The 19,176-nt window shown below is 37.4% G+C and overlaps 1 protein-coding gene across 1 annotated transcript in view; it reads right to left on the bottom strand.

The window, feature by feature from the left end:
• The window catches only part of RYR2 (ryanodine receptor 2), an 805,653-nt gene that overhangs the window by 236,416 nt on the left and 550,061 nt on the right, over nt 1–19,176 (bottom strand). The window contains exons 50-53 of the mRNA XM_045294222.1: nt 15,395–15,515; nt 6,238–6,407; nt 5,055–5,275; nt 2,674–2,764 (exon numbers count right to left, since the gene is read on the bottom strand). Of these exons, the coding sequence (XP_045150157.1) occupies nt 2,674–2,764; nt 5,055–5,275; nt 6,238–6,407; nt 15,395–15,515 (603 nt within the window). The remainder of the gene's footprint in view (nt 1–2,673; nt 2,765–5,054; nt 5,276–6,237; nt 6,408–15,394; nt 15,516–19,176) is intronic.

The following is a 19,176-nucleotide window of genomic DNA, read 5'->3' as shown; positions in this document are numbered from 1 at the left end:
CATTGAACATAGTCATCATGTTGTGTAAACCATAACTACTACTAATTTCCAAGTCTGCCATTAACAGAAACTAGGTTTCGCCTAAGCAAATATGTCCCCTCTCCTTTCCTTCTTCAACAATAATAAGTTTTAGTCTATAAACATTTGTATATTCTAGATATTCCTTATTAAGTGGGATTATATGAGTACACCATCTGTTCTTTTGTGATGGGTTTATCTAAATCATCATTAGGCTTTCAAAATTCATTTACATTGTATTAAGATATATTTCTCGGGCACAATGGAAAGTAAATGTCTAGAAAAGAACAATGGAGTATATGTATAAATATGCTAGATACAATTGATGTATAGATTGTAACAAGAGTTGTAAGAGGCCCAAATAAAATGATTTTTAAAAAAAGACTGCAAAAAAAAGGAAAACAGTTCTGAAAATAATGGTGGCACCAATTGTACAATTGTGCTTGATCTAATTGAATTATGGATTGTCATAATATCTGTAAAAGCTCCCAATAAAGAGTTTTTTTATTAAATAATCATTTTATTAGGGGCTCATACAACTCATCCTATCTGTATATACGTCATTTGTGTCCAGCACATTAGTACATATGTTGACTTCATCATTCTCAACACCCGCTTTCCACTTGAGCCCTTGATGTCAGCACATTTCTACCCCTCCCTACCTGCTCCCCCCTCCCCCTGAACCCTTGATAATTATAAATTATTATTATCTTATCATATCTTACCCCATCCAACGTCTCCCTCACCCTCTTCTCCACTGTCTGTCCCCCAGGGAGGAGGCCATATGTAGACCTTGTGTTCTGCTCCCCCTTTCTCCCTCACCTTCCCTCCACCCTCCCGCTATCGCCACTCTCTTCACTGGTCCTGGGGGGTTCATCTGTCCTGGGTTCACTGTATTTCCAGTTCCTATCTGTGCCAGTGTACATCCTCCGGTCCAGCCGGATATGTAAGGTAGAATTGGGATCATGGTAGTCGGCGGAGGAAGCATTTAAGAACTAGAGGAAAATTGCATATTTCATCATTGCTACACTGCACTCTGATTTGCTCCTCTCCTCCCCGCAGCCCTTCTGCAAGGGGATGTCCAATTTCCCCCCATGGGCCCTGGGTCCCCACTCTGTACTCCCCCTCATTCACAATGTTATGATTTTTTTAAAAAAGGATTTTTTAAAGAAAAAATATGTATTTCTCTTCATGGTAGAGTAATTTTTCATTATATGTCAAATTTCATATTCATCTGCTGATGGACACTTAGATTGTTTTTATTATAAACAGTGATATGATGAAAACTGGTGTTCACATTCTTGATTTTATGAATAGTTAGAAATATCCATCTGTGAATATTTTTGTTTCTTGTCTGCCTATCTTTAATCATCACACTTAATAATTTGCCTGAAAACTTGCTTTCATAAATAAGTTTCAAAATGGCTAGACTTGAATCATTCCTCTAAATACAGTACTATCATGGTTACAGGGCCATTGTTTCTCCTTGAGAGCCACTTACATATATTTTAACTGTAAAATACTAAACTGAAAGTGCAATGACAAAGACAGAATCTTTCAATTATTTGATAACACTTCTGTTAATTCATTCTAAATGTATAAACTAGTGTATCAAATTAAAACTAGCTATCAAATTAATAAATTGATATATTTTAATTAAGTATACCCAAACCAAACCAAACTCACAACCCTTGAGTCCAGGCTCACTCATAGTGATCCCTCTGTGGGTTTCTAAGACTGTGAATACTTACAGGAGTAGAAAGCCTAGTCTATTTCTCATGCAGCTGCTGGTGGTTTCAAACCGCCAACCATAAGGATCATAGCCCAAAGCATGACCACTACACCATCAGTGCTCTGTAAATTCTTAGTAAGGCCGACAGCTAATATCTCTTACTATTGAAATATTTCTTCTGGTTTGGTCTGCAACTCAGTTACAGTCACACTTCCACACATCCACACAGAAAACATCCCTCACTCCCACGAAAATGGTAGGCATCTCAAATCATGACATATGAAGATGTAGTATGTTTTGATTAATATTAAAAAAATTATAATGTGAAAGTCTTGTTGCATAAAGATAAGAAAATATTTCCATATCTTTTTCAGAGATCTTTTAATTATTTTGTGTAAACACATTTTTGCATGTCAGAGGCTATGCTACATTGTGAAAATGATAAAAATGGAATTTCTAGGAGGGCTTTATTTAATTTACACAAGTCATTCCTTTCTTTGGGATTACCAAGGCAGGGAAGGGAAAATGTCAGATGCTCTTCCAAGTAATCTGCGACAAACTGTAACTGCACAAAGCTTTGAGCCATATAACATGGAATTTGGAAGGTATCATTGATTATCAACTTAGGAAATGTGGTTCTAAAGCCTGCTCGTTATTCCTTGAAATTACTTTAATATTTCAAGCCTAAGAATATCTTGCCTCATCTTTCCTTTGTGACCCACTTCAAAATCAATCTGAGGATTTCAGTTCCCTTTCATTACATGTTTATTTTAGACAAAGGTGAACATTTCTATAATACATCTATTGAATAAGTAGAGGAAAGTCAAGCATCAGCGATTAAACATGATGTATCTAGAAGACTGCAGCAGAACAAGGTCAGATTAATCGGTGACCACATTAGTAGACATATCTCTTGCTCTTACCTTAAGAGGCATCTTTGCATGTTCATTTAGTAATGGGACATCAAATACAAATCTTCTGAGTAAGTGCTGCATCATGGAAGGTCTCAACTGGCTGTTAGAACAAAGACAGTTTTAATAGTGAAGGGAAATATGGCTAAACTAAGTAGCTGATTCAATAAACTACATTATATCAGCCAAGGACGTATACCTATACCTTGCTTCAGATGGTAATAATTGTTATCACTAGGTTATCAAAATAATTTCAGAAAAGGCTACATTGCCCACCTCACTTCAATCCTCTAGAAATAAAAACCACCCATTATCTTCTATCAGTGATGCTCTTCCTTCCTAACCACTCAGTGCTGTGGGCTACATTTTTTGCCACTACTAGAATGAATAAACTTCTACCCCAGGTTTATTCATTCTAGAAAATCTTTTTTATTTTTATTCCAGTGAGTGAGTCTCAGTGACTAGACCAGAAAGAGGAAAGAAGAGGATGTGTATGAGTAGAAAGGAGGGGACTACATAAATAAACAAAAGTTATGACAGTATTTTTGCCATAGGAGGAAAGGACAGAAAACTGACATATAGTAAAAGCTGCCCTGTAAAGAATTACTAAACACTTTACCTCAATTGCAGGAGGAAGAAAGACTGGGTGTTCTATTCCCATAAAGAGTTATAGTCTTGTTAGTTCACAGAGGCGGATTTGTACTGTCCTGTAGGGTCACTTATTAGTCGGCATTGACTCAATGGCAGTGATTTTTTTTGTTTTGCTTTAAACCTCATTTAAAAAGCTCTAACTCACTGCCCCCGAAATTGATGCCAACTCATAGCAACCCTTTAGGACAGGGGAGACCTACTCCTGTGAGTTTCAAGATTTCAACTCTTCTTCCACAGAGTGCCTGGTGGTTTTTAACTGCTGATTTTGGGGTTAGCAGCTCAACTAGAAATCCTCATTTACTTCTTAGAAAAAAATCCAGTGAAATGGGTACTATTGCTTCCATTTCATAGGCCTTTAGGGTCATGGGTGGGAATGTTAGGAATCTAAGTAACATAACTAGTAAGGAACTCAAACACAATCTCTTTTAACTCACGAATCCATGTTACTCTTTTCTCTGACTATTGGTCTTAACGTACCCTTCTCTATCTAATTATCTTTTGGGAAAATGAGGTTCAATATTTACGATCACAAATTGTTAAATAATATTTATTTTAAAACATTTAACCTGTGGCATTAAGTTAAAACTTACCATTTTAAAATCTTAGCTACTAACATTAAACATTTATTTTGACCAAAGAGTAAGGCAGAAAAGCCAAACATTGAACTCTAACTAGAGATGAGCAATTATTTAATGCATTTAGAACCAGTTTGCAATTATTCATATAGTAATACAGCTGGTATTGGCAATCGAGAGGTCTGTTTTGTGATTGTCATCTTCTATAAGACACAGACTGATTATATGTTCAAGGTCTACCTTTTTTTGAGTCTCCACATCACCTCACCATGACACACAGAGATACCTAGAAGCACACAAGCTCACACACTGTTGTCACATTTGTTCTTTTATCCCTTTCTAGCTTGGGAGATTCTCCATATCTAGGAAAACCAATATATTTGTGCACTAATATATGTGTAGGTATAAAACAGAATGATTCCAACTCTCTAGAACAGAAATGGAGATCAGTCCCTCATTTGGGCTGGCTTGACCTCTTGTCAGCTTTCAGAAATTCCTAGAATTAAACCCTTTACCATTTCAGCTCAATCAAGACCTCCTGCCTCTCTAAAGCACTGCATCACATTCTGCTTGAACCAAGATCCTAAACCTCTCATTGAAACAGGAAGCAGGTAACCAGGGAGACTGAGTTAAAGGTGACTTTTTATTTCTTTCAAAATAATGATGCTGACGGAATGCTTACTCTCCAGACTGGAGCACTCATTCAGCCTAAATTACTGCCACATACAAGTAATGCAAAATATTTATATTCATGATGCATTTTTATATTTTTAATTACTTCATCTTTCTTTCATTTTCTTTCTTGTATGGAAGAATTAAATATTATCACACAGGGTCCAAAGGACTGAACCTTACACTATGTGGTCAGTGACCCCATTCGCACAATCACTCCACCACCAGCAACTAGAATAGTATGCTCTATTTAGTCACCTGTGTCAAAGTGCCAGATATCCTGAAAAGTTAGGGAGGACTAATTGTTAACATGACTAGGAGGAGCAAGTGAGCTCTGATAAGACTCAAACCTCGGTACAAAGGACTACCTACAGGATAATAAATCCTATAGATTAAGTGTGGGTGCAGAAATTGTCTCTAAAAATAGGTCATCAATAGCCACAGGATAATTCCTAAAGAAGCAGAAAGTTGGCATAAAGTGAGATGCCCACTTACCCACAAATGGAGAGCAAACACACTTCTATGGAATCCCGTTGAGCTTTGGTAAGTGAGCAGCCCTTTGAGAGTCTGTACACAGTGTGGAGTAGTGAGTCAATGAGGGAAGCATGGTGCTCCGTGCCCGCAAAAAGGGGAGCACATCTTGTTAACAAAGGCAAGACAGCAGTACATAGGTATCGATTGAGGGCCAAGGCCATGTCTGTAGCACTCAATGCAGCCTACAAAAGGAATGAAAAATAGAAAGTTATTTTGTTTAGAAGTAGACAGCTTTCAACATAATCGAGAGGTTGAATTATAGTTTCACTATCTATACAGAAAGTAACAAAAATATGAAAAAATAAATGAGTATTCTTCCATATTTTTAAACATGGTTCATCTGATCTTTTACTCCGCAATAAAACTAGTTTTAAAACCTACATAAAAAATGAATTTAAAGATAGCTCTTCAGAAATCCATGAGGTTCATGTTCTTTAATAAAATATCAAATGTGGGATCAATGAAAGATGAAGATGCTAGTGATTAAAAAGTTTGAGTATTTATTTTTATGGGAGAGGGGGAAGAAAAACTTATTTTCATACTACATTTCATAATCATAAATTCTTTTATTTATTAATAATATTTAAAAGTCTATATGCATCAGAATAAATGCTCAAATGATGATCTATTAATATGTTGGCATATACGCTAATTTAAGTTTAGAATTTCATTTGAGCATACCTAACCAAAGCTTAAATCCAAATACACTGCAATCAAGTCAATTCAAATAAATCTCTATTTCTTCACAAATAAAGGCACAAGGAAAATGCTCTAATTAGCTTGACTCGATTGTGTAATCATTCAATCTTCTTAATATGTACTTTCATTGAGAAGTATAATTGTTTAGAGAAGGATATAAGTAGAGGTTGATGGGAGATACTTAGCTTTCTAAAACCAAGGCTAAGTGAACCTTTTATTATCTATTATCAGAATTCTTACCATAGTCTTGAAGTTGAAATTCCCCCCCACTATTCAGTGAATTTGTTGACTACATGTCTTTTGTTGTTGTTTTTTCTGGTTCCTAAAACTTATCTGGAAACATATTAGGGATCCAATAAATGTTTGTCTATAAATGAATGACTAGATCTAAGAAGCCAAAGGCTAAAGAGTCAAATTTTAGGAAGTCAATTATTCAAATCATTACCGTATCTAAAGAGGCAGCAGCCCTGAGATCTGGCAGAAATCCAACCTCAAGAAGATGGAGGAGGAAATCTTGAACCTCAATCCCATAGACCCTGTCAAGGAATAAAACCATGGCTGCCTTGTGATCTGGACAAAACCCTGCAGACATGTCAGGCTCCACCACATTCCCATCTAAAAGAGAGAAGATAACACTGAGATATTAAAGGGCATATGCTCACAGTAAACTATTTTCATTTGTAAAATAGACTTAACCATAGAATTATTTTCTGTTCTTATCATCCACAAACAAGTGCTAGGAGTTGGCTAAGGAAGTTCTGCTGTATAATTTAAGCTCAAGATTATTGAAATTTTTATTTGATCGTTCATTTATTATCTGAGTTAAAGGAATTAAAAATGAAAATGTAAAGGAAGACATTAAAATTTTTAAATCTTCTAATCAATAACACTAGAAACAGGACCTTATGCTCCAGGGAGAGGATCGATAAGATTCTCTTCCGTAAATTAACAAGGAGGTCTCTAAAGTGAACCAGATGCAGATAAACAAATTCAGGAATGGATTTTGAGCTCACACTTAATCCTAGTTCCAATCTAAGAACAATTCATTCTTATGGCATGTCTCTGGTTAATACCCTCATGAAGGAAACACAGAAGTTATAAGTGCTATAGCAAAGTCTGAAGCCTGGCTATCAGAAAGAATAGTGTATGGAGTCTTAAAGGCTTGTTATCAAACAGGCAGTCATCTAAGTCCACGTGGATGATGCACAGCAACATCCATGATCCAAGGCATGGGAATTACATAATCCACATCCGAAGGCGGGAATAGTATCAGAGCTTAAATTGTTTCTGGCTCACAGAGGCTATGGATGCATGTGGAAGCTCAAAATACATTTGCAGGATTGACGCAGGGAATAAACCTTCTGGGACTTCCCTCTAACCATAATTGAGGGATGGGAATAAACTGATTATCAGACACAGAGTATTGGAGAGATGACTGTAGTAGATGAAAATGACATCGCTGACCCGAATTGGTAAAACCTTGTCACTTGCTCTCCCTGCTGATACACTTTGTGCTTGATCTTTTTCTTTTTTTTTTTTTTTGATATTTTCTGTGTTTTTGTTTATTTTTCTTTCCATTTGGGGGTTTGTCTCTGATACAGTTTGTCAATGTGGGCAGCCCTCTTGAACTTTTCTATATTTGTCGGTATATTAAATGCAGGATTTATGAACCAATAGAAACGACATTTAGAATAAGGGCTCCAAAGTGGAGGTGTGGAGTAAGAGGGGGATGATATCAAATAGTTCAAGAAGAAAGACAATGTTTTGAAACAATTTTGGTAGCTATTGATGTGATTGCATTATGGAATGGTATCATGTTTGATTAGCTCCTAATAAAATGGTTTTGGATGGGGGTGGAGGGAGTAAATAAATAAATATTATGGTGAAGTAAAATGCTCAATTATGTCCCATGTATCCGTGTCTCTGTAACTCCAACCAAATGAGTGGCTGGTACCATGGATATAGGGTGTGTGAATCATGAATACAGTAAAGCAGATTAGCTAAACTTGGCTGCCATTCTCCTATATGTAAAAGTGCCAACTTGAAATCAGGAACAGAGAGAATCCCCAGGGCCATCCTAGAAGACGAGCCATCAGCAGAACATGTTCTGAATCCCTGCCTGAAGTGGCAGAGGCAACAGAAGACATGCCACACCAAGGGAAGAAAACCATGAGAGCAGACGATCATGGACCAGACTATGAAACTGCAAGCCAGAGCAGTGGGCAGGCTTCCGAGTTCATGGAGGCAGAGGCATAGTCCAAAGGACAGCATGGCTGAAACACATAGTATTGGAGAGACGACTATAGTAGATAGTCGTGGCTACCAGCTGCAAAGAGGTGCTGCTGTGGACCAATAGCTTTATCCTTAAGGTTTATAGTCCCTGGCTTGTGATAAGTACACTTTTTTTTGCATGTCTTATTATTTTTTAATACTTTTATTGGGGTCTCTTACATCTCTTTTCACAATCCATATATTCCTCCAGTGTGTCAAGCACATTTACATGTATGCCACCTTCATCATTTTCAAAGCATTCTCTTCCCACTTGAGACCCTGATATATCAGCTCCATATTTCTTCCCCTTCCCTCCCCCACCCGCCCTCCCTCACGAACCCTTGATAAGCTATAGATTATTTTTTCCGTATTTTACATCGTCCTCCATTGCCCCTCACCCACTTTTCCATTATCCGTCCCCTGGTAGGGAGATCTAGAATGGCTGATCCTTGTCATCGATTCCCCCTTGTTCCCCCAACCCTCCCCTAATTCTCTTGATATCTCTACTCTCCTTGTTGGCCCTGAGGGGTTTATCTATCCTGGATTCCCTGTGTTGCAGGCTCTTATCTGCAGCAGTGTGCATGCTCTGGTCTAATTCATTTTGTAAGGGAGAATTGAGTCATGATAGTGAGGTAAAGGAAGCACCAAAGAGCTCCAAGAAAGTTGTGTGTTTCATCGGTGATATACCGCATTCTGACTGACTCATCTCTTCCCTGTGACCCCTTTGTGAAAGGATGTCCAATTGTCTACAGATGGACATTGGGTCTCCACTCCATGCCCGCCCCTCATTCACATTGGGTATGGTTTTATTTTGGGTCTTCGGTGCCTGATCCCATCAACACCTCATGATCACACAGACTGGTGTGCTTCTTCCACGTGGGCTTTGTTGCTTCTGAGCTAGATGGCCACTTGTTTATAATGCTCCTAATAACGCTCTCTTTGCCATCAAGTTGATTCTAACTCAAGGTGACTGTGTGGCCATTATAATGAATTTTTCAATCCAGGAGAAATACAGTATCATGGGCAGATCTGTTGGTGTCAGAATTGGGTAAAGAAAGTTGGAGGATGGAGATATGTCTGACTTCTACCTTGTAGCAATTGGCTTTGTGCTCCTGTGGAGATGGATTCACCTTCTCTCTTGTGTAACTAAAGGAGGTTCTATATGACTTCCACACCATTTTCTCACTTATGTACACCCATATGAGAAGCAGGATGCCTTCAGAGATGTATGACCGAAAGGGGAAACTGATTACAAGAATCTACAGATAGCCTCCTCCCTGGGGGATGGATGACAGAGAAGAGGGCAGAGGGAGACGTCGGACAGTGTAACTTATGACAAAATTATAATTTATGAATTACGAAGGGTTCATGATGGAGGGGGGAGTGGGGAGGGAGGAGGGAAATGAGCAACTGATATTAAGGGCTAAAGTAGAAGGCAAATGTTTTGAGAATTATGAGGGCAACAAATGCACATATGTGCTTGACACAATGGATGTATGTATGGATTGTGATAAGAATTGTAAGAGCACCCCCATAAAATAATTTTTTAAAAATATATAAAATGATAAAATTATGAAGCCAGCATGGATGATGGTTAATTGTCGGTGTCAACTTGGGTAGGTTGTGGTATCCAACTGTTGGGTCAAATACGCATCTAGAGGTTTGCGTTGAAGTAAATACATGTGATTAAACCAGGTGTCTTTAAGTAAAGCATATCCCCCTCCATACATGGCTTGTCTTTATCCAATTATTTGAAGGCCTTAAGAGCCAAAGGGAATTTTCCTTATGATGCATTTTACCTACAATGTACAAATAGACATCTTGCCTGAACTCCTACATTTTTCATTATTCCTATAACAAGTCTAAAGAAATCTCAAGCCTGTTGCATGACCTACAGAGTTTCAACTCTCAACCTCCCACAATCATATGATCCAAATCGTAAAAATAAATCTATATAACATACTGGTCTGTCTCACTAGAGAACCTTAAGGTAGGGATTTTAAATAAAATGTTTAGTTAATCATCATAGCATTTAACAATGTATAAAACATATTTGAGAGCCATATTATTTTTTCCATTAATACTGAATGCTTGATACTCATATAAACAATTCAAGAAAACTAGATAGCTTCATAGGTTAGAAACAACAGATAAAGAAGTTATGGGATTATGTGCCAATTTGAAGTACTGAAAATCCAATTCATTTCCTATAATCCCATAACATTTTTCAAATTGTGCTGTATAGACAATTTTTAATATTCTACAAATAATATTTAATATTAATAAATGTTGAAGAAAGGAAACATCATAGAAAGATAATACATGATGCAAATAATCTTAAAACAATGAAGTGACTACTTATTTGATAGAGCTTTTAGTCACTGAAAAAAAAACTCTCTGCCATAGTGACAATTCTGACACAGAGGCACCCTCTATAGGGTTAACGAAATTATGAAACTTTAAAAAAAATTATAAAACTTTAGGGGACCAGGTAGCCTCATCTTTTTTCCCACAGAAGCACTGGTGGGTATGAACCATGATCACTGTGATTAGCAGTCCAAGGTATCCCTGCGGTGCCATCAGGGTTCCTTTTAGTCATTCAACAAACACACACCTGTCTGAGTAAGACAGAAGCGGTGAAGAAGAAGAGGACTTTCAACAAGAAGGATTGACATGGTGGATACAACAACGGCCTCAAACATAAGAAAACTGTGAGGATGATGTAGAACTGAGCTGTTTCATTCTGTTGTACATAGGATTGTTTTGACTTGTGATCAACACAAACACATATCCAAGTAGCTACTGAACATATATATATACACATATTCATATTTCAGTGGTGAAAATAAATAACAATGTCTTAGAGAAAATAACATTCAAGGATTTAATATACCTAATACCTTCCTTTCTTTATAATTGCATGAAGTTGAAGACTAGCTCTTACTGCTTACACTGTTAGACATTGTGTTTTGAGTATTATAGATGTGATATCCTTCCATTCACACAGTCACACTATAGAATTATTATTACTAGCCCAAGATCAATTAAGGCTATATAGTAATCATTATTTCTAGCCTAAGGTTAACTAAGGTTATATTTAAATCAATTAAAGTTAGCTTCAAAGACATCATACATGAAGAAAGCAAAAGGGTGTTAAAAAACAGAAAAAGAAGCAGGGTAAAAGGGATGTCAGAAGAGACTACAAAATTTGATTTTGAACATATAGTAGTTCAAAGCCAAAAGAAGAAATGAAGCAAAAGAGTAAACAATAGATTTCAGAGGGAAGCTTGAAAAGACAGTATTATAAGGAAATGTACAAGACCTAGTATTAGAAAACCCAATGGGAAGAACATAAAAGGTATTTCTCGAATGGAAAGAATTGAAGGGGAAAAAAAGTCTCATTTAAATGGTGAAGGACTCTACAGCAAGAATATTGAATACACGGGGAACATCAAGAAAATAGAAGGGCTACACAAAGTCACTGTACCCAAAAGAATTGCCTGAGGTTCAAAACGTTCAGCTACTTCTAAGTGATAAAGAATTGAAAGTACTGAAGGAATAAACTCAAGTGGCACTGAAAGTATTGGCAGAAAACAAAGTTCCAGAACTTTCTGACTCATTGCCATGAAGTCAATTCTAACTTACAGCAACCCTATAGTAGAGAGTCAAATTGTGTCTGTGGATTTCCGAGTCTATTCCCATTTTCATGGGAATGAAAGGCCTCATCTTTCTCCTGCAAAGGGGCTGGTGGTTTGGAACTGATGAACTTCTGGTTAGCAGCCCAATGAGTAGCCCACTATGCCAAAGCTTCCAGAGCTTATGTAATACAACTGATATGTTTCAACATATGCAAACCTAGAAGAATTTATTTATATATGCCAATGCATGGAAAAGATATATCATTGACATGTCTATTCCAAGGAAGGTAGACCAACAGAGTGTGGAAATTAAAGAACAAATCATTAATATCACATAAAAGTAAATTTAAGCTGGAGATTTTTTTTAAATAGTTGCAGTAGTACATTGGAGGGGGACTGCCAGAAATTCATAAGAGATTGTGGAATGAGGGATATCATCACTAATGTCAAATGGAGCTTGGCTGAAAACAGGAATATAAGAAAGAAATTCCCCTCTCACTATGCAAAAGTGTTTTCTGTTTGTTTGTTTATTTTTAAATTTGTGATCATTAAAATACTACTGATAGTGATGTTAAGAATATAAACTCCAGAACACTAATTTATAGTGATGTGAAACCTGTACATAGTCTAAGAAGCAGGTGTTTGAACAGAACAAGAGAGATAGTGTGTGATTTGAAATCAGGAAAGGAGCTTCCACCTCCCCACTATCATGATCCCAATTCTACCTTACAAATCCAGTGGACCGGAGAAAGTACACTGGCACAGATAGGAACTGGAACCACAGGGAATCCAGGACAGATGAACCCTTCAGGACCAGTGCTGGGAGTGACAATACCAGGAAGGTGGAGGGAAGGTTATGGAGAAAAGGGGAACAGATTACAAGGATCTACAAATAACCTCCTCCCTGGGGAATGGGAAGCAGAGAAGTAGGTGAAGGGAGATGTCGGATGGTGTAAGATATGACAAAATAATAATAATTTATAAATTATCAAGGGTTCATGGGGGAAGGGGATCGGGGAGGGAGGGGAAAATGAGGAGCTGATATCAAGGGCTAAAGTAGAAAGCAAATGTTTTGAGAATGATGAGGGAAACAAATGTACAAAAGTGCTTGACACCATGGATATGTGTGGATTGTGTTAGTTGTTCAAGCCCCCAATAAAATGATTTAATTGTTAAAAAAAATCAGGAAAGGTGGGCATCTGGATTGTGTCTTTCCACCAATCTTATCTAAACTGTATGTTATATAAATAAGGAACTGGACTACATGAAAAAGAACGTGCCTTTGGGATTGGAGAAGGGCACATTAACAACCTGCAACATAGAAACAGAACCTTACTTGTTGCAAATGAAGTGAGGTAAACACATGTGGGATTAACTGAAGGGCGGAGAGATAAATGGCTCAGTGAGCCTCGCCTTTCTTGTCTCTTGCTCTTTGATCATCGGACCAGTGTGCAGCTGCCTTGCTTCTTCTTTGCCTCAATTTGCAAGCTACACATGGGACACCTAACCCATGGACTGTGTCGCTGTAATTTGGATCCTTCAAGGCCTGCTTCACCACACCATTGGAATTTACATCTCTTGAGCTGGGGACTGTTGGACCATGTCATCTGGCTGACTGTTGGTGACCTGCCTTGCTGTTTGCTACCTGTGCTGGATAGCCTGAATTGCTCTACAGAGGACTACCCGGCGGCCCTCAAGACTTGATGGACTGCCAGTGTCTCACAGCTGTCTCATGAGTTTGAGTTGCATTGAGCCATTTTTATTGCTTCATAATTTAATTAACTGTTAATTTCTTATGTTATATATATCTATCTATCTCTATAAGTTATATAAAATTATTAGTGTCTGGCTTTCTCTAGAGAACCCTGTCTAACACATGAAAAGAAATCTTAGTAATTACTGATGAAAATCAAAGACTACAGTCTTCAGTAGAGATTATAACACAACATAAAGAAACCCAAAATCTTCACAACTGGACCAATAAGCAGCAGCATGATAAACAAAGAAATTAAAATGTCACAGACAGTGAAAAGGCACAAAACTGGAAGCTACTTGACTAGACAATGAAGCAAAAGTTATCTCTTGTACAACTGAGTCTGATGAGAGTTCAGAGAGAAAAACTTGTAGAGACCGACCTGCTCTCTTAAAGAAACTTTTAAACTATTTTCCTGAAATGCTACCTCAGGGACTGAGACCCAGTGTAATCGTGTGGAAACAAAGCTTACACATCCTTCTGTAGAAGCAGAGCATGCACATCTCCTGAATAACCTTCATCATAATAAACAAACTACATTCCCCAGAATCCCTTGCATTTGATGGCATTTTCTAGAAACATATTAGTCTCAGATAGAAACTCCCCCAAACCCTCCTGGGAACCCCTAAAAACCCCTACCAATATGTGTTCAGGGGAATTATCTTTCTGACCACACTAGCCTTCAGATCATGGTTCTAGGCTCCCTAATAAAAATCTCCCACATCATCTCTATGTCAGAGCAGAGTAATTCTTTCTCTTTCTAAAAGACAAGAAAGTCAGTATCATCCCCTTGACAATGAGAGAGTAACATGTTTCATTGCAAAACACGCATTTTTCCACTAGGTGCGCATCAAGCAACTAGCTTTGAGTTAGTTCACCGAGTGGAGTCACCTGGGAAGGTTCTCTCTGATCACAGTGAATTTTTTGTAAAAGCAGTTTCACTCAAACCTCGTTTTTTGTGATGCTGATTGAAGAGAAAACAGCACATGTGGCTGTGGAATTTTGTTTCCTGCTCAGGAAAAATGCTGCAGAAACTGTTGTGATGTTGAACACAGCTTACAAGGACAGTACTATGGGAAAAACACAAGTGTTCAAGTGGCTTTCTCATTTCAAAAAGAGGTGAAATAAATGTCTTTGATGACCAATCTTGTTCTGAACATCCATCAATTTAAAAATGGATTCAAATCCCAACAAAATTCACCTTCCACCCTAAAAATTCATTACGTGAAATCAAAGTTCAAGACAATGCTCATTTAGTTTTTGATGTGAGGGAGATAGTGCATTTGGAATTTGCTCCACCAGGTCAGACTGCTCATCAAGTTTTCTATTTAGATATTCTGAAAAGATTGCCTAACAGTGTGTAACAAAAAGGTCTGCTTTGTGACGTACAGGGGACTGGTTTTGCCACCACGACAATAAAGCAGGAATTGTGAATGGCTCTTAGGATTTGGATGGACATAGCTTTGATGATGTCAGTCTGTTTCCCACCTTCTCTCTCTACCTCGAATGCTGAATAAAATTTTGGTTTGCCTCACTACAATAAGCTTGTAATGATTTTTTTCAATCGTTGTACAAACTCTATACTTAGAATTTAAGTTGACATAGTTCCTACCTCTGTTTTTACAAGGTTAGTTTGCAGTTCAATGTGGGCATGAGTTGGAGGTGAAGTGAAAAGAAAGGGAGATTAAGTCAACAGGAGAAACAAGAAATTATCTCAGATGGAGTACACCAAGTCAGGATGCCACCTGTAAGCTCCAGTTTCCCTCCTAAAATGATAATGAACGGCCAATTATTTTAGCACTTTACACTACTTTATAGATTTGTTTTTGTTGTATTAACCCACATGAGGTTTTCTTTCTTAAAACCACATGGGGCAGAATTTTGAGTAATGATATTACTTAAAACATCATGTCATTAGCAGAGAATGGAAGTGGTCTTACCTTTGGATATTGTTGGCATCTGAAAAGCAATGCTTATTACGCCCACCAAATCTCCCAGTGGAATTAAAGATCTCAAAATAGACCTGATCCTAATGGCTTCTCCCTTACCAGCATGGATCAACTAAACAAGAGGGAAATAAAGGAAAATTAAAATAATTTTGTAAAATCAGTGTTGTAATTAAAATGTGAAGTACAGAAATCTGAGTCTAAAATCATTTTCATGCTAAGAAGTATGCATAGAAAATTAAACCTCTTTCAGAAACTGTTGTTTCTGGCTTACAGGCAGATATTTACTTGCCCATGGAGTTTTTATTGACTTCACTATAAACTAACTCATATTTCAGCCTAGGCTAGTTCGTTTATCTGCTAGTAGTTTTCCCCAAGTGGGTGGTAGCACCCTCTGAGAGGAGGTGCTAGAACAATGTATGGGGCTGCAAAAGCGATACCTATACTTTATTAATTGCCAAGGGTAGGCCAAATATGTTTGGGAGCCTATGCATCGTAGTGTCTATTTTCAAACATCTTTGAGGTTTTAGATAATATTGAAAATCTGATCAGTATATCATCACATAAATCCCTTGAAAATTACATATAAATACATCTACATAATATAAAACTCCATTTATGGACCAAAGTTAGAATCTGAAGTTAATGGTAAAATTACTAACGTAGTTTCCTATAATCTACTTAAATACATAGCAAAAAATACTTCAAATTTTTATAGACCATATAACAAAATACACTCTATAAAGTGGAACATTAAAATTAATCCAATATTAAATCATAATAAAAAGTCACAATCATCAAAACCAAGAGTTATTGATATAGTAATAAACAATAAGATCAATATCAAAAAGAAAGGCCCAGAAAAAGACCTAGTTATATATGTAAACAGTAGTATACTATAAAGTTGGCATTTGCAGCTGTAACATTACTCATTAATGCAAGACATAGTAAAATTTTAAAATATCTCGTGACAAATTGAAATATTTTTCCATTTGAACTTTCAAATAAATATGTATTTATTTTTCCCCTGAAATTAGTAAGTGAGAATTCAAGAAAGGACCTCTGAGTTGAAATTTCTGGGTCACACAGATGCTAGAGAGGGTGGGAATAAAAGCAAAACTGGACAATGACATTCTTTTAATGGCAGCCTAATAATTTTTCTCACCATACATATTTTTCTCTAGTTACATGTAAAGGGAAGACCCATGAATAATTAAGCAATCATTTTATACTAATTCAAAATGATACTAAGCAAAATCAAGTTGAAAGGAAGAAGATAAAAAAGTAATTGAGATAACCCTTCTAGACATAATCCATTATGCATGGAATCTCTATGCTTGTGACTATAATCCCATCGTGGAGGGAATTCTCTGATACAGGAATAGGCAGGATTAAGGTGGGGTTAAGTCCTGATTTTAGGAAACTGTGAACCAAGTTTACAACCTTTGGGGGTTTGTTTTTGTCTTTTTTTGCTGGGGAAGGAAATCTTTAAACTCTACGTTAATAGAGGGTGTGATTTAAGACACCATTCTTCATTTTCCTTGGGGATGTGGCAGGCTAAACAACAAAATCTTCACATCCATCAAAGTCATTCTTTGGTTTATAAGAGCAATCTCAGACAAAGGGACAAAGGGTGAAAGGCCAGGACCATGAGAAGCACACATTCCAGATCTCTGTCTGAGTGACTTGAGCCAAACCCAGAGGTAATAGAGCCAGTGGCATGCAGACTGTGGGCTGGAGCCAGAGGAGCCCGGCTGCAACCGTAGGACTGTGAGGTAGAGCAACAGCAGGGCTTCCTATTCCACAGAGGAGAGAGCAAGGGAGGACATCACTGAGGGTATGAGGAGCCGAGAGGTTTGGCTTCAGACCAATGACTTTATCTATCCTGATTATTTACTGCTCCTGTCCTATTAACTCCCTGAATGAACCCCAATAGTCTGTGAGTTACGTGTGGCCATTGGCAGGAACTATCAAACCTAGCATAGAAGTAGAGTGTCTTGAGGGCAATCGCTGGTGTCAGAAAAGGTAAGGAATGGAGCCTGGAGTCATGTCTGCCTCTGCCTTGTTGCAACAGGAAAGTCAGACGTCAGATATGGCTGCAGACCATTGACTGTGGTCATACATGGGAAAAACAATTCTTTTTAGAGCAAGTATAGCTACTGATTGGTGATTGATTTACATTTTTTCTTGTTTTGTAATGAGAATTTAATTGTAGACCTAACTGCACCAAGGAATGGTTTAAAATGTGAGAGGAAAACATTGTGTGTGTGTGTGTGTGTGTGTTGTAATTAATTAAATATTGAGAATTTGGAATGAAGTTCACATTAAAAAAAAAAAGGAGAGAACTGGTGAACATAAAAGTTCACATAAAAAAATGGGAGAGAGGTGGTGAACATGAATCCTACAATACCACTGTCTAGTAAAATAACCATAATGACTACTTACTGTAGTACTATTCATAAACTAACTCTATATCATGTTATAACATTTCAATGAAGCCTTTCAATGTGTATCTTTAATAGTATGTCGACTCCCAGATCAGGCATCTGTTTCTTCTGCCACTCAGTGTCAAGTACAAACACAATTACTGATATCAACTGATAGTTGTTAGAGATGAATAGATTTCAAGAATGTCAAGGCCATGCCTTATGTATTCACTTTTTTTCTATTTAAATATAGACATGAACACAGAAAAAACACACTCATTAGCTTAATTTCCCCACAGTTCCTTTGACCTTTTGATCCTCATAATAAAAAGGATCAATATTGGATGCATAAAGTTGGTGAGTTTTATTTCTGCAATCACCAGCGTCATGTAAATTGTTAACTCTCATTAATTCCTGTTTACTAAAAGGAAAAGTTGTTCGAGTTTTCCAGTTCTGCATCGACTGTGATTCCTCTCTCTTCCTGAGAAGAGTGTCACGCGTGAAAGACACAGGCCGAGACAAAACCAAACACAAAACAACCAGATACTGCCTCAGGTAGAGAAAGTAGAGATCCACGAGGAGTTATCCTCGCTCCATGCTCATAGCAGTGAACAGTATCTGCAGTTCCTAACTTTCTACACAGCATATGTCTGTGCAACTTTAATCACTGGGTTGTTTCCCATTAACAAGCCACGAAATCAACTTCAGGAATCCTGACTAGCATTTTTTTAAATGAAAACTTTCAAACAAATGGAATATACTAAATAAAGTATAAAATATCAAAAGGTATTACAGGTAAAAATAAGTATCAATTCATCATACTACAATGTCAATTTTTCAAAGTACTTAAAAAGCAACAACAAGAACACTGATTTATAGTGAAAAAGTTTAAGCTTCCCCATTGTCTCTCTCCCTCCAACTTCTTCCCATACCAGTGGCAAGCACATAGCTGGGGGCTTTCAGGGAAACCAAATGGTTTATAAAGAAAATTGTTCTTGGCACTCATGGCTGCTTTCTGTGTGAACTAAAATGAGGGGGGAATTATGTAGGGAAGCACCTCTTTTTCTTCTTAAAGTGTGGGGAGAAGAGAGTGGTCTTGGTGATGTTGTTTGCCATAGAGCCAATTCAGATCCTAACAAGCCTACAGAATAAAGAAAACATGCTCCCTGGGGTTTGCTAAACTCTAATCTTGTTGAGAGGAACTCATCAGATCTTCTCTCCCATGGGGACAAGGAAGCTTCAACCACTAACTCTTTTTGTTAGCAGCTGAGTGTTTAACCACTATGCCACAATGACTCCTATGAAGTGTTAGAGCAATATAGATACATGGCTATTTTATTAATCACTCTG

This window comes from Echinops telfairi, unplaced genomic scaffold (assembly GCF_000313985.2).
Source record: "Echinops telfairi isolate 266 unplaced genomic scaffold, ASM31398v2 ScPeMD7_3509;HRSCAF=4178, whole genome shotgun sequence".
Classification (NCBI taxonomy): domain Eukaryota; kingdom Metazoa; phylum Chordata; class Mammalia; order Afrosoricida; family Tenrecidae; genus Echinops; species Echinops telfairi.
Note: the sequence above shows the minus strand (reverse complement) of the source record. Positions and strands in the feature narration are given on the sequence as shown.